Source organism: Ischnura elegans, chromosome 2 (assembly GCF_921293095.1).
Source record: "Ischnura elegans chromosome 2, ioIscEleg1.1, whole genome shotgun sequence".
Taxonomy (NCBI): domain Eukaryota; kingdom Metazoa; phylum Arthropoda; class Insecta; order Odonata; family Coenagrionidae; genus Ischnura; species Ischnura elegans.
Window position 1 is genome coordinate 84,397,768 of NC_060247.1, and position 16,313 is coordinate 84,414,080.

Genomic DNA, 16,313 nt, shown 5'->3' on the forward strand with positions numbered 1-16,313 from the left:
CTGCCCATTTTGTGTGGCACCATCCAGTCTAGAAAGAGTCTGACCCACCGGTAAGTCATACTCAACTTCCAATCATACCACGTAGTTTACCATGCATAGCATAGACACAGAAAGTTTTATGCCTCAGGGTTGATGTGATTTATACCTATCACTGTACAGAGCAGTTAGATCATCCACAATCTAATGAGAAAGGCAGGAATAGCATATTTTTCAAATATGCACAATCACCAGACTACTCGTATGCATCAAAATTATTATCTTCTCATTTGGCAAAATGACAGCAGGCATATATTGAAAAAAATAGTCTATCTGCCGAAACACAGAGAGGAATTTGGATGTCACCCATCAGTATGTCATGCTGCGAACATATTAATACTTCCTGCTGTTAACTTTCAGTAGTGAAAACTAGTAACCAAAGCAACTTGTAATTCTGGGTGCTTTAAGCATGCAAGACATACAGGCAATCAATAATGAGTTAGTAAATTGCTTTATTAGTGGAGGCCTGGTTGTAGAACATACTTGTTCTAATGGGAATATAAGGTGCTTTCATCTTGAACTGGTGTTTCACTTGCTCCACAAGCCACAGAACTTGAAAAAATGAAAACTTCAAATCCCATCACCTAGCTTCTCTAAACCGTACCTTTTCAAACCTCACTCATGCAAACTCCTGTGGTCTCTCTTATATTCAGCCAGATAAGATGTTCAATATGCACTTTCCTACATTAAGATACTTAAACTTTGAGTAAAAACAATCCTAAGCAGATCAATTTCGTGCCATCATTAAACTACTTGTCAAATTTGAAGTCATAAAAATAGTGGATTTCCATACCAATTCCGGGCTTTTCCACATGCTTTTTCAACCTTTTTACTAAACATGCATTAAAATATAAGTCCGATGTGTGTTAAGATAAAAGATTTTTTTTTAGAACCAGGCTAAAGCTAAAAATAAGGCTCCCCAAAAATATTCTCCAATAAGTCACCCAAAATAAAGCATGAATTCAAGACAATGCCAACTTGGGGACAAGAACATTGGTTTATTCACAATTGAACCTTATCATGCTTCAATAAATACACTAATGTCCTGAAGTCAACTGTTATAAAAGCAGTAATAAAATCTTACAACACTTTTTCATAGATAGAAACCAAAGTGTAAATACTGATATGAATATCAAAGCATCTAAATACAAAGCTATAAATTAGAAAATGTTACAAAATTAGCGATTACAGATGACAGTGGAATGAAGGGATGTATTTCTTCTAGCAAAGCACCATTACTTCCAAGCAGAGTTAGATCATCCACAATCTAATGAGAAGGGCAGGAATAGCATATTTTTCAAATCTGCACAATCACCAGACTACTCGTATGCATCAAAATTCCTGATTATTGAAGTTGGAGATACTAATTACCTGTGATATTATACTGCTCCTATTGCTGCTAACATCAAGATCCATGCCAAATGGTTTCATTGGTTTTAGTAATCCTTCAGACATGTCAGTCTCCTGCTGATCTACACTATAGTTGTTAGGGAGCTCACAAGATGAATCACTATGGTAGAGGAATGGACACATGACCAACAAAGGTCAATGTTAAGTCACATGAAAACCACACAAGTAGTTAATAGCAAAAATCATTCAACTCCTACGAGAAATGAGTATTTCTTACCTTTGGTATGAATGCCTATCAGCTAAATTGTCCACCTCTAGTCTTGATACCTCCCCCACTGAAACTATTGAATCTTTTCTACCATCTGACGATGGTCTCTCCCTGTCACCGACCAAAGACTGAGAACCTTCCCCACCCCTACTCGTTGACGTCTGTCTAACTTTGGCAATGGCACCTTTCTCACTCCTCTCACTAATAGAACCACCTCCACCACTTTCCACGACATCTGCCGTTCCAGGCCGACCTGTTTCGTGGCACTCACACTTGCAGTCTTCCGGGTTCACGTAACTGTAAACCATCCGCTGGTGGTGTGCACTCTTACTACTAGAACGTCCCCCATTCACGTCCTTGCTCAAATCGTGCAACTTCTTCGGTGTCTTCCTCTTCTCGGGAATCTCCTCAAAGTTCACCCACTGCTTCATCGGCGGCTGGAAACCCCTGGGGGGGAGAGGTGGAGGGGGAGGGGATGCAGACGACGAATGCTGGGATGCTGGTGACTTGACTGACTCATCCGCAGATGTTCCGCCGCCGCCTGACCTATGCCTCCCTCGGATGCGACTTTCGTGCGGGGTGTCTTCTGGAAACTGCACCCAGCTACTCGAAACGGTTCCTCCTCCGGCAGGCGTGCTCCCACTGTACCTGGGACTCCTTGACCTAGGCGGCAACAACGGCACGTCCCCACCTCCCGTACTGGCTGTGGAATCCTCTCGTGGGAGGCTGATCCTGAGACGATCCCTCTCATCGACAGTAGAGGACCCTGAGGAAGAGGAAGGGCCTTTCAGGGAGGTTGAGGCTGCTACTAAGAAATCCTCCAGAGCACTAGGATTGATAGGGGTGGTGGAGCGGGGTCGTTCAATGGGGCAAGTCTTGATCTCAGCGAGGGTTCGTTGTCGCACAGGCTTGATAGGCAGGGCAACAGACCTCTCTTGGGGCAGTGTGGTGGGGATGTAAGGCAGCTCGTCTTCAAATGAGTCCTGTTGCAACACCAGTCCTTTTCTCTCGTGATCCGTCTCCACTTCAGCATCACCAACTACTTCATCCTTTTTCTTCTCCTTTGACTGCAGATATTCCACTTCCCTCTCCGACTCAGACGAGTGGTGATCTTCGTCACCAGGGTGCACGTCTCTTGTCTCTCCAAACAGATCAGGCTGCTGCTTTCCTCCCTTCCTCAGCTCCTTTTCTTCCTCCTCCCTGATTGGTGCGCTTAAAATATTCTGCGAAAAATTCTTGTCCTCAAATTCATCATGAGCAAAGCTGTTTCTGTCGGCGATACCTGCTTTGGCTGGTGGTCCCGTCTTCTGGCTATTGTCTGTCTTTGCCCTAGATTCACTTTCTGGCAACCCAAAATCAGCATTCTGAAAGTTGCTGTCTCCATTGAAAGTGAATTCGACATTGCCAATGGTCTCGGGTATTATTTTCCCATCGGCATCGATTACATCAGGGGAGAGGGTATCCGGAGACAGGGGATCACCCTCTGAGGCCGTATCTGCCAAGCTAGGACCCCCACTCGACGACCCACTCTTGGACTTTTTGGACTTGTCTTTTTTCTTAAAGAAAGAAGAGAACACTCCTTTGTTGCGGGATGAGTCCTTTTTGCTCTTGGACTCTGCAGAAGAAGGGGAAGGGGCACCCCCAGATGCCATGGTCGAAGCATTCTGCGATGACTGCTGAGCTATCGACAGTCCAGTCTGCTCAATATGTTCCCGGCTCTTACTCCTTGATCTACTCCTCTCACGAAGACCTCCGATTGCAGCACTTATTGCACCTTTGCTTCCCTTCAGCTTCCCTGAAGCGCTTGGAACCCCAGCACCAACTGTAGGCGACTCTGGACTAAGAAGGTTCCCACTGTCACTCCTTCGACCAAATAGCCCCGTGAAGGAGCTCTTACGGGAGGTGGCTGGAGAGGGAGATTGCCCAGCATCCTCGGAGACTGGTGTCACCACGCCATCCTCAGTCGCCTTCTTCAAGATGGAGTGCCGCGATAGCTTCGGGGAAGCCGATGGCGTCGATGAAACAGACTTGGATGTTGCAGCTGGGGGTTGCCGGGATGATGTACTCTGGCAAGACTGGGTCGACGATGATGGAGTGATGGACACAGCCTCCCTGGGTCCATCAGTAGCCTGCACAACTGCCTGCGCAGGGGGCCTGGCGTAATGGCTCTCTGTTGCCTTAAGGTCCAGGGTCGCGGGTTTCTCCTGCTGTCGGCCGCCGCCTGGGGCGGGATGATCTCCTTCCTTCCCCTTGCACAACATTTTTTGGAGAAAAAGGAAAAAGCTATAAGGACTCCAGTGGAATATGTGCAACAAGACATATTTTGGGAAAAACCCATTAGCCATAAAGCAAAATAAAGATAAGCATGACAGGAAATTACAAAAATAGGAGTTCATAATTCATTCAAACATAGGTAAATCTTTGGAATAGAAGTCTAAGGAGTTAGCTAATGCTGACAGGCAATTAATTTTTTGGAAAACATTTTTAGCACATATTTTTCCATACTTTAGAGACAATATCTCTGATTTTGAAAAAAATGAAAGTAATTGACAAATTAACATAAATATTTGAGCTACTCATGTAAATTAAACTTTAAAGGGTCACATTATTAACCCATAAATCTCAATACTCAACAAAATATGGACATGCCACCCTCAAAAAATTGTGAAAACCCTTGGGAAGTACACAAAGAATGCATTTCAAAAATGTTGGAAGGCATTACAAGACATAATGCCATTATTGCCCTCTAGCTCCTGTTTTTAGTTAAGAATATTACACAACATTAATAGTGCCGCAATAAATTCTTCCTAGGTTTCCGCACACAATATGCTCCGCATTTCTACCACTGATGTAACACGATACTTTCTCACTATATCTACAGATGCTGATCGTGACATCAGATCAGGGAATAAAGGTTTGCAGTAATCCACACAAATGGAATCCCTAGACGAATCACATCAATCATGTCCAAGGAAAGCATCAAATCTAACATGATAAGATAATTGGCAACTACAAAGGTCTGAAGGCCCTGATATTAAATAAATGATACCAAAAATTCAAGGGATTGGTGTAAGAAGAGGCTACCTCTCATCATAGCTTTGGGAATTTCTTTTAAAGTATCCTGTTTTGCGGTAAACAATTTCAATGTGTGCCTTTCCAGTACAAAGATATTTATTGTGTGCAGGTGATATTTCTCAGCTTTGGGGAAAAAAATTTTAATAAAATTAAAAAAAATATTTAAGATATTCTTTTTTTAGATACCCTGCAATTTCAATTTTTTAAGCAACAATCAACAAAGTGGACTGAATAAACTTCTCCTTGATTTATTTCCTCAACAAATTGATTCCTCTCTTAAATTGGTTTCGATTTCAAGAACTACACTCAACAAGCAAAAGGTTAAATTAAATCGTCCTTTAAAAAAAATTGAGCAAAAGAATACACATACCTACAAATTTATTGACAGTTTATTGACAAGGTCTTTCATTCACTCAAGGTGATTAACATTCATCCTTAGAGCATTCATTGTGCACAACATGGATTTTTTAAATGGTTTAATATTAGAAATAAATTGAATAATGTATGTTGTCATGAAGTCAGCAAAGAAGCCAACTTGGCTTTAATGAAGATGGTGAGGTTCTGGCCATCAGTATTTTCACCCCAATAAATTTATATTTGATGACATAAGTTGTATTCTACCAACCATTAAGTTATTAAGATTAGCTCAAATTCGACCCAGTGAGTGATGAGGAGTAGGAAAAGAGTGTGAGAACAAAGATGCCTTCAGAATGGCCAAAAATGAAACAACTTGATCAGCTATATCATGAGATATGGTCTGGTGAAAAAAAATATCTAAGCATAAAATCTAAATATTATTGATATCAAATCAATCTAAATATTATTGATACCAAACTCTCAATCAAGATATCGAAATATCTTGATTGAGAGTTTCGTGATCTCTATGGGGAAAGACTATAAGACCTTACACATTGAATGAGAAACACCTCGAAACACCATACATGGTTTGATGAAGGATATCATTTATGGACAAAGGGAAATGGCAAAGAAGACATCATATTATGTATACACACAAATATGGTGATAAAGGATATAAAAGGGAATAAATACGAAATGAAATATACAAATACAAAAAATGATAAGGTAAGCTCTCAATAGACCATGATGAAGAGCAGCATTAAGCCAATACCTGGATTTTAAAACAGTAATGATGACGATGATGATAATGTTTCTGATCAATTACAATTCCTCAATGATTGCTTTCAAAGACTAACCTTTGATGTCCGTTTCTTCGACTTGGTCTTGGTCTCAGGCTCCAAACCTGGGGGCATGTCATCCATCTCCATGCTCTTGGTAGGAATGGGTTTGCTGCCACAGAATGACGTCTCCAAGAGCATTTTGTGAGGGGAGGGAGATCTCATTCCAGAGGATGAAGCTGCACCAGAGAGGGCACTGGCGGCAGAGAGCCCGGACATCCCAGATGCCCCAGAGGCCCCAGAACCGGCCGAACCCACAGAGGAGAGCCGACTCGTGCGACCCCCAACACCCAGGAGACCAAGAGGGCCCTCGCTGCATGCCGAGTCCTTACGCTCCTTGTCACTCTGGGCATCGAGCTCGTACCTCCCGGATTGCATCAGGAGCGGGGATGCTCCCCTTTCCGCACTCTTCCTCCTGGGAGAAGACAGTGGGTATTATTATTGCCATAACTTTCACTTGATTTTAATTACTGCAGTAAATTATGGAAATTTTCAGGTGTTTTACAAGGTTGCCACTTGATTTTGAAGGTTAAATTTCCAGACTTTTCTAGACTTATATCCCAGGAAAATGTCAAGACAATTGAGTTTAAACTGTTGTTTGTCAATATTTACAGCACCACTTGCAATGCACTTAGAAATGAAAGGCAATAAACCTATTTAACCCTTTCAGTGCCAGGGAGCCGATCCATCGGCCCGGGTAGTATATGCGAAGAGTGCCAAGGGCCGATCTATCGGCCGGGCTTATTTTGCACTGATGCCTTTTATTTTTTGAGCTTCATATAGATTTTGTCTCTATTTTTTTTGTATCTATCATGCTTTAACATACCCGTAAGTATTGAGAGTCAACGAAAAAAAAATTAGTTTCAGAAAATGCATATTAGGCTGTATATAATTTTTTTAGAGCAAACCTACAAATTCAGCAACAGAAGGCCTGGCATTCTTCAGCAAACCAGGAAAAATGGGCTGGCACTAAAAGGGTTAATATACCTAGATAAAAATTTAATCACTTTACTTTTTTTTTTTTTTTTTTTTTTTTTTTTTGAGGAGAGGCTACTGAGTTTAAAGCTTAACTTCTATAAAAATGGAAAAGATAAGACTATACAGTAAAATTACAGAAAATACCACCTTTATTGAATTGTATCAGTATGCATAACCCTGCGTTATCCCTGGATTACCATGGATTGAACATAAAGTATTAAAAATAAAAAAATACCTAATTGAAGTGTTAACATTCATTTTTCTTTACAATCGTTACCTGTTGTCTTCGCCCTGCTCATGAGACAGCTGAACCCTGATGAATATTCTAATAAATAACAATTGTACTGAATAACAAGTAAAGCCTCAATGAGTTCAACACTTCTCTATCTATAAAGGGGTTGCTCACACAGACCCGAATTCGAAATTCATAAAAATAATAAATTAAGTGGAAGTGGAAGATAAATTACTTTGAAAGGAAAAATCGCCCTGATACAGCCATTCTCTTAGACGTTTAGCATAAAAAAATGCTAAAGTTGTCGCCCACTTTTTATCATTACAGTCTACATTCAATTACTAGTAATGGGTGAAATTTTCATCGCAGAAATGAATCGCTTACAAGAGTGTAAACAACAATGAACCATGCAAGGCCCATTAATGAGGTTGAGACATATCAGACACTCCTGTTTAAGCAATGTCTTGATCTGCAAGAGCATGAGATCTCATCAACTTATAAGCTAAAGGGTTAGGACAATCTATTGTTTGCCGTAATTCCCTCAAGAGGTAAAGGAAGGCGTAAGATTGAAAAAAGGAAAAATATGGAATACCTCATCTTTCAAACTCCATCAAAATAGACAATATAATGAAACTGGTAAACGGGCCTATTAACCAAGTAGGCAATATTTGTCATATAAGAGGAGAACAAAGGAATTTTTTAAAAACCTGATTCCCACCATGATTTGAAATGATGAATAACAAAATATTCTATCAAAATTTATGGTGGTACTCTTCAAAGTCATGGATCCCACTCAAACTAAAATATAAAATTCGCTGCTTTTTCAAGGTTTTCACGGTCTAAATGTCGTCAAATTCACAGTTTTAAGATAAACCATATTAGGCAGAAATATTGATCGCATAATGACCATCAGCCGCACATTAACTAAAAATTGAACAAACGGGACAGACTTCGTGAATGCAAATGTAGCAACGAAAGTGCTACTTCTCATGACTTCACATATTGCTTGTAAAATTCAGCTCCTGCTTAAGGTTGTGAGCGGGAAAAAAAAGGCTTAAGGTCAATGTGTCATCATGGCACACAGACCAATAATTACGCCTCGAATCAGTGTGCAGATAAATTCGTGGACAGTGTCTGCACGCGACTGACGTTGAAATATCGCTCATAGTTCTAAAATCAAGTTTGAGAGATTTTTTAAGGTTTAATGATGAAATTGACAGCTTTTTCCATGTTTTTTTTTACGGTGGACGAAATTGACAGCTTATTCATGGTTTTAAGGTTTCCACAGTTGAGTGAGAACCTCGAAGTTACAGAAGAATAAGAAGACCAAATTGATCATCTGACTAAGTAATAAGGAACTTCTAAGAAGAGAGAGAAGAGAAACATTAATATAATTTCAATAAGAAGGCTAAACAAATAAAACAGCCATATCTTGAGGCTCATGATGGCCTCATGAAGACAATTATTGAGAGACAAGTGGATGGCAAGATGAAAAAGTAAGACCTCAAATAAAGTACATGGAACGAAGGATATAAAAGAAAAGAAATATCTGTAGGTGTGAAAAATTTTGCTGATAAGAGAACTCAGTGGAGAGCTACATCAAACCTATCCAAGGATTGTTGACTAGAGATAATAAGTCTTCGAATTGGTACCTGGGAGGCTGCGAGCTTCCACCTCGATGTGCAGACCTTGAGCGCCGAGTGGATGCAATTTCCTTCTCTGAGCCATGATAGTCCAGCTCCTCAGTGCTTGAGCGGAGATCAGCAGTCCCTTCCTCCTTGAACCCTGCGGCCAGTCCAGCAACAGTGGCCAACGGATCTCGCCCTTCTGGGCTACCTCCTCCTGCACCCCCACTTGAACCACCACTCTCCTCATGCTGAGATGAACTGCTTGCCCTTGAGATGTCAATGCGAGGGGTCGATGGAGTCTGGAGGCATTTGGCTGCTGCTAAGAGACTCACTCCTGGGTCCTAAACAGGAAGAATAGACAAAACATAATGAATAATAATAATCTAATAAACAGTAAAACCTCTTATGTAGTGAACCTCTTTACATCATAAACCTCCACACTTCATACTACCCCCACGGTCCCGTCAAATTTACATGTAGATTTATAGGCAAACCTCTTTGTAGTGAACCTCTTCATCTCATAAAACCTCCACTTATCATACCAAGGAGACACCCCCAAGACTGCCTCACCACCTTCACAAATTGTACTGATGCAGCCGCAGTTGCATACATGGAATGACATTTTCACCAATAAGTGTTTCACGCTTATTTTTTTTCTTTTACACCTTTAATATATGCAGATTAGTTATGACCATTTGTTCCAAATGAGAGCATACCTGACAATAAATAAGAAAAAAGGTATCCAACTATCCTAATCATTTTAAGAGACTGTTGAATTAAGAGAGATCACATTGTTTTCTCTCGAATCATGGTAAAAATCATCCGAAAGCACTCGCTTTGTGTCATCATTAAACAATAAATAGATGTTCACTAATGCATGTATGTTTATCTAAATGCATAAATATAATGGTTTAAAAGACAGTAATACCTTTCATTTCCAAAGGATATGATAAAACGGTGTATATCACTAAAATCTCTCTATAGTGAACCTCCATACATCAAATTGCCCAAATTTTGGTCCCCTCCATTACGATGCAAAGAGGTTTTGCTGTAAATACTATTCTAAAACTAAAGCACATCAATTCTTTAATGCATATACAACAATAGCAATTATTTTATTCGAAGATCATGTTTTAAGTCAACGTGGATGGCATATATCTTAGGATTATTTTTCATTTTTACAACACAAGTGATAATTTGGCTAAAACATCTTACATAAAGTAACATAATAATGATTCATAAGTGATGCTTCAGTCATCCTAAGATAAGGCATAACGATAAAGAAAAAGCAAACACAACATATGTAACAGTGTTATGTAACACTGTTTCAGCCAATTAAAAAGCTCCATTAGAGTTAGGGGCTCCAAGCACTTCAAACTAAGTGATACTACATTTTAACAGTACATCTGGCAGAGTAAAGTCCCATCAAAGAGAAGAAAATGTACAAGACATTATGTAACACTCCTTACAGGGGAATGTGGTGGTAGTGAGTGGGTAGTGTGGGACTATTGATGGAAGGGTCATTGGCTCAATCAAATCCAGGGTCACACTTTCCGAAAGCCACAAACAAAAATCCTTACAGTGTAAGATAGAGTAGACAAAGAAATTGGCCCCCCTTTCCTGAACACATGAATTTCACATTACTGTGGCTTAGTTTTAATGTAATCTTTCCTTGCATAACCAAATCAATCTTCCAGCTGAATCACTGATGAGTATATTCCTCACTTAATTACTGTGCCTCAGGACATTCCCTATCCACAGGGCCCTAATGCCCATGAAACAATTATCAAGGCAACTAACTCACACCGGGACGAAATAATCACTGCATGCACTCACCTCCAGCCCTCCGAGGCCCGAGTCCTCCCTGATGCCGGGCAGCAGCGCCCTCTGCGTCTTGGCCTCGTCGGGGCTCTCCAGTTCGTCGCTGAGGTCCTCGAACGAGGCGAACGGCGCGGGTCCCATCCGCCTCTGCCGCGACTGGTAACTCCCCCGCTTCGCCTTCGCCGCGGCAGAAGAAGAAGAAGAAGCCTTTGATGGCGACGCGGAGGGGGCGGCCTTTGGAGGGGCGGGCTGGGGCGACGGCCCGGGGCAGTCTTCCCCACCTCCTCCGCCCCCAGGCACTCCACCGCTGGCCATGGCGACACCCTATTCCACACCTCCTGACACAGGAAAACCCTCCCTTCTTCGCACTGGACACTGCGCCCCCTCTTCCCCTGGTGGTGGTGTTGTTTAGAGGGGTGTGGGATGGTTTAGGGGGGAAGGAGGAGAGGAGGGGGGGGGAAGGACGGACTACGAACCCACTGGCGGCCCGACCCCTCGCCTCCCCTGCCTTTCTGCTTTCCGATTTGCGGCCGAAACTAGCTCTCCTTGGTCTTCCGGGCAGGAGGAGGGCTGCTGGCCCTTTCTCGGTCGCCGGTCCTCGTCATCTTTCGAGAGCCCGCGGCGGTCATTGGGGTCGCCGCCTGACCGCCTGCGGATCGGGGCGATCAACGGCTCAGCCTGACCTGTGTCAAGGAAGTAGAGAGTGAGGTCAATCTAACTGAAAGAAAATTCCGCGCGGGGAAAAAAAATCTTTAGTTTCACCGGGCATGTGCTATTGCATGAAACTATGTGCACTAGCGAATGATTCCTTACCGCTGGCTAGTCTTAAGGTTATATCTTATGTAAAGCAAGGTGTCATGACTGAATGATTCACTCATTCATCAACGCACAACCTATTACTACTGAAGAATAAGATTAAGACATTAAATTTATATTATACAGTCCTTACGCAATGTTGATGGTCGAAGATAAATATCAGTAGCTCATTTTAGGATCTTGAGTTTTACCAATGACTGCTCATGATTTAGATTTGTCGGGTTTCCTACCGATTAATATCGCTCATCTGCAACGACGAATAAATGACGTGATTTGTCAGCAATCCAACCATTCACATTGAAGGCGAAAGGCTACGCCATCGAAATGAAAGTTCATTAGAGCGATCTAGGGCGACTGACAACCTAAAAAATTGATAAAATTATTTAAATTTCCAAGATAAATTCCTTTTCAATGAAAAGTATCCGAATTGAATAATGAGAAAAAGTAAAGGGCCAATCAATAACTACACGGTAGTCGTTCTCAAATCCCTGGAACTTTTCTATAGAGAAACAAGAGAAATTAATTCATAAATATTATTTTGGGCAGTGAAATACTACACAATACCAACAAGATGTGCGCATTTTCCTTAGATGAGGTGGTTAAAATAAACATACATCTAAATTTCTGAAAACTTTCAGAACAGGTCGACTTAGTTATTTTTCCATCCCTGCATAGAAAGAGATCACGAAATATCATTCCTATGCGACATTTTTCCATTACTTATTCAAACTCTTCTATTCACCCATTTTTTCATTCCACTCATTAACGGTATTACACCATAGTCAGGGAATAAACTTCAGTTTGGTAGTATGCATCGGAAATTCATTCAGCCTACACTGGATATTAAAATGCCATTTACTAGTTCAATATCCCAAACCTTCTACCATATAGCATCTTCATAATATACATTACATGCTAAAATCTCCACCCCACCTTCATCCTACATATTTGACCTCAACACCGGACCTTCATAAATTAACTGTCCCTTCAGTTTCGGTTCATTTTTACAGACTCCAACATGTGTTCGGCCATAATAGAGTATCACAGTGACCTAAAGAAACTATTCCACCGGAAAGCAGAATGTAGTTGTGAAAACAAAAATGCATATTTACCGCGAAACAAACTATTCACATATGATTCTTTGAAAAATATCCAGTCTAGAATTCGTAAACAAGCATCGCATTCCCCGATGTCGGAAATTTTGGCAATATTTTCCCACGCTCGCCAACTGCTACGAAGAGAAAAAAATCAGTGATTTTTAACAACAATATTGCTTGCTTTATTCGAGTTTTGCTTTCCTACCCCAGAATAAAAACATGATTTATTAGATATGGGAGTCTAAATTCACTTAATGTTTTATATCATGATCCCCTGGAGATAATGCTCCCTTTTTTTTTTGAATCCTGAAAAATTGTGCGAAAAATCCACAGAGAAAATATCATTCAAGGCGAATGATTTTTTCTCCGTGGATTTATCGCACCATTTGTGCATTGCGAGTGACTCCGCGAAGTTGGCTAGTCCCGGTATAACTTAAATTCCTGAGAAGTTGTGAGGTACTACTATGAAGAACGAATGTAAAATCCTAAAAAAACTTTTTTTAACGTTTCTCTTAGTTTTGGAAGTTGCTCTTCCTTAAATATACCTACGATTAATTTGATAATTTCGTTCATAAAAATATGCTTATTGTAATCGTACTAAGCTTACGATACTCTCTGTGCGACATTATTAATAAAATACTTCCTTTCTTACTGGAAAACTATTTTTTTTACTTTAGGATCTAACGGATTAACAGTCTCCTTGAAGTAACTATGTAAGGAGTGCCTCGGCTCAGATTTTCCGAATGTACTATTTAAGGAAAGTAATATTTTGTTTACAACGACTAGGAAGGGTCGAGGTGGGGTCGAAAACTTGAAGCGAGAAGGGACCGATGGCAAATAGAGGTGAAAGGAATTGAAGGAGAGAGGGGGGGCGGCCGAAGGGGGAAGTAAGGGGGTTCTTCAACCTTATATTGGATTAAGTCGCCTTGTCTTTCGACGAAAGGGGGGAGGAGTGTCTTGGAGGGGCAAACGCTTTAAGGACGGCGAAAAAAAATTGCGAACACAAGTTCCCTGAAAGGAATTTCTCAGCCTGGTAAAACGATAGCAATTCTAGGGGATGAAGACTCGAGGCTTGCACACAAAGGCATATGCACATACATTGCAAGGCACTCAGGGTGAATAAATAGTTAAGGCTTGTCAAACCATTATGACAGGGTTTATAATAATTTCCCATCTGAATTTTTTCCTGATGTTCAGTCCGTTTTTTTTCTTACTTTCTCTCCCTTACTTTATGTCAACGGCAAAGCAGTCGCACATATGGATTTCACAAAAAAATGCAGCAAAGTAAAGAGTGATATATTAAATTATCGGCACCGATGGCGGCAGCGTAAAGTTAAATACTAACATAGCAATCCTATTTTTCACACTCTACTAGACTGCATTTTTTTCATTGGAAGTCCAAAATCCACTACTAATTTCCAACTTTTCATGCAAGGAAATGTTTATTTTGTTCCTCCCACTTAAAATATACCACAAAAACGAAAATCGCCTCGCGGAACTGCACGCTATCAAAATGGCGATTTTCGTCTTTGCGGGTTATTTTAAGTAATAGGACTAATACCAGCATTTCCTTACATGGAAGGATTGGAAATATTTTTTTCATAAAGCGAACGTAACTTCGATATTTATTTACTCTTCCACACCTCGGAAATTGAAACCTACCTTTCGGCCATTTTAAAAATCAAGGAATGAGTGAAATTTAATTTTAAAAAGCTCTTTATTACGCGAAGATGTTGTTCTCTCTATAAAAAATACAATGAAATGCACTAATCAAATATTTTTACCGTGACAAGATGAAGAAGGCGACCGTTTCACCGTTTTCATTGTTTTTCGCGTGTTCTTATTCGCTCTTTCGATCGTAGAAGCTAAACTTTTATGCTAAAACAATTTTTAATGATTCATTGTTGTAGTCGAATAAACAATGAGTAAAACGATATGTGACACGACCTTATGGAGCTTCGGGAGAATTTCGTGCAAGGGGTTAAAGTTCAGCGTTCAACCTTTTTTGCGCCGATAGTAGTTTGTCTGCCTTGTCATTGAGATAAAGTGATGAAAATTTTAAACAATCGGACTGAAAATCATGGATTAGTCAGGGAACATTTAAATTGGAGACTTGTTATGAATCCAATCGAAAGAGGTTGCTAAACCCGGTGCCGCGGGTTCGAATCCCACCTGCGAGGTCTTTTTATTACTCAGGATATGGGTATGTGAACGAGGTGTATTCAAATATATAGCAATATAGCATAGATATATAGATATATAGATATAGCAAATTAACGGGATTTTTGAATTTCGCTGGTTTGGAGAGTCCGATTGTTCATTGCGCTGGTATACATTCCCATGAGGCATTATAAAAGTTTCAGCTATATTCATTACTTACTTAAAATTTGGTAGCCGCTAAGGTTAGACGTGTTTTTACGGGTTTGGCGATTTCCGTTCGTTAAAAGAAATGTATATCCAATGGATATCAAATAAGGTATTAGCATGAAACTAGAACTTTATTAAGATTATTATTGGATCAATACGAAATAAATAACTGGCATTTATACTGCCCATAATTCTCATTGTATTTTCCCAAAACTTTTTTTTTTACAATGAATGCTAAAACTTTTATTCTTTAATTGATCTGATGATGACGCAATGCGTAGAAACGCGGAGTGACTAACAGATTGTTAGCCATTAAAGATAGAGCACTACACAAAGTTTATTAATTATTCACAATTTATTCATCACTACACAAAATTAACTTAAATTTATCAAGTTGCTTCACCACGTCTCTTCCCTAATACAGTTGAATCCACCTTAGAATTCATAATGAGCCAGAAATCATCTTTCCTGGAAAATCCTCGCGTTACCCTTTAGCTATTTCTACCTCGAAAGAACGTCTACGCCCGAGGGAAGTAAACTAAGAAGCAAATAATGTCACCGTTCCGGGAGGAGTAATCGTCGCAGCAGTGGCATAACAATGGCGATGAGTGGTGAACATCTCTCGGGTGCAGGCAGCAGAGAGAGAGAGAGCGCTTCCGGCTGAAGAGAGGAGGCGTTTCAACCGAAAAGAAGACGAGCCTCCTGACCGGGGAAATGATAATAAGGAACGGGTAAGACTCCACCTTTTGTGTTTCCAACATCGATCGCGCTAATTGCGACTTCTCGTGCTCGCATTCGGGCGCAATACGAAGCGAAGGAATTTGTCCCGAGGCCAAGAGCCTCTCGTAACTCCGCACCGCAAACTCATCTGAGAGACTACTGAGAACATATCAGAATCGTTCGGCGCCAGCATTACGTTAACCTTTACTGAGGCAGGCGAGATATAGTGGAATGACATCCTGAGAATGACCTGACAGTCGAAAGGCGTCGAGCTTGTCTAATAAATTTGTGGAAAATTGCCACCTCTCTTATTCATTAATCATTACGTTAACCGACGCAAACGTCTTTTCAAAGGCCGTTTTATACGGGTCACGTAATTGTACAATCTGACGCATGTACGAAGGCGCAGTCAAATTTTCGTCGTGTAAAGCGGTTAATTGATAGAACGCATGAGTGAGAGATGGTAAAGTGTTCGTAGATTTGCAAAATTGTACGCCATCATGAGAAATTAACACAGTTCTAACCTGCGAAATGATGTGCCCCGTGTAAAACGGCCTGAGACAGCAAGTACTTAAATCAGCAGCACGCAAGAGAGATAAAGGACAAGAAGATGGGTGGAGAATGTTATAGAAAGGAGTTAAATGGATTTCCAAGCTAGGAATGTGAGGAGAAAGATGAATACCGAAAGAGAAATGGATACAATAAATGTTGGGACTGAGGTAAGATGAA

General features: G+C 40.6%; 1 protein-coding gene across 2 annotated transcripts in view; it reads right to left on the reverse strand.

Annotated features, from left to right (window-relative positions):
- The window catches only part of LOC124154075, an 89,895-nt gene that overhangs the window by 7,687 nt on the left and 65,895 nt on the right, over window positions 1-16,313 (reverse strand). For both annotated transcript variants that reach the window (XM_046527574.1, XM_046527575.1), the window contains exons 2-6: window positions 10,600-11,267; window positions 8,788-9,104; window positions 5,944-6,340; window positions 1,664-3,903; window positions 1,408-1,546 (exon numbers count right to left, since the gene is read on the reverse strand). In XM_046527574.1, coding sequence (XP_046383530.1) covers window positions 1,408-1,546; window positions 1,664-3,903; window positions 5,944-6,340; window positions 8,788-9,104; window positions 10,600-10,899 — 3,393 coding nt within the window. In that variant the 5' untranslated portion in view covers window positions 10,900-11,267. The remainder of the gene's footprint in view (window positions 1-1,407; window positions 1,547-1,663; window positions 3,904-5,943; window positions 6,341-8,787; window positions 9,105-10,599; window positions 11,268-16,313) is intronic.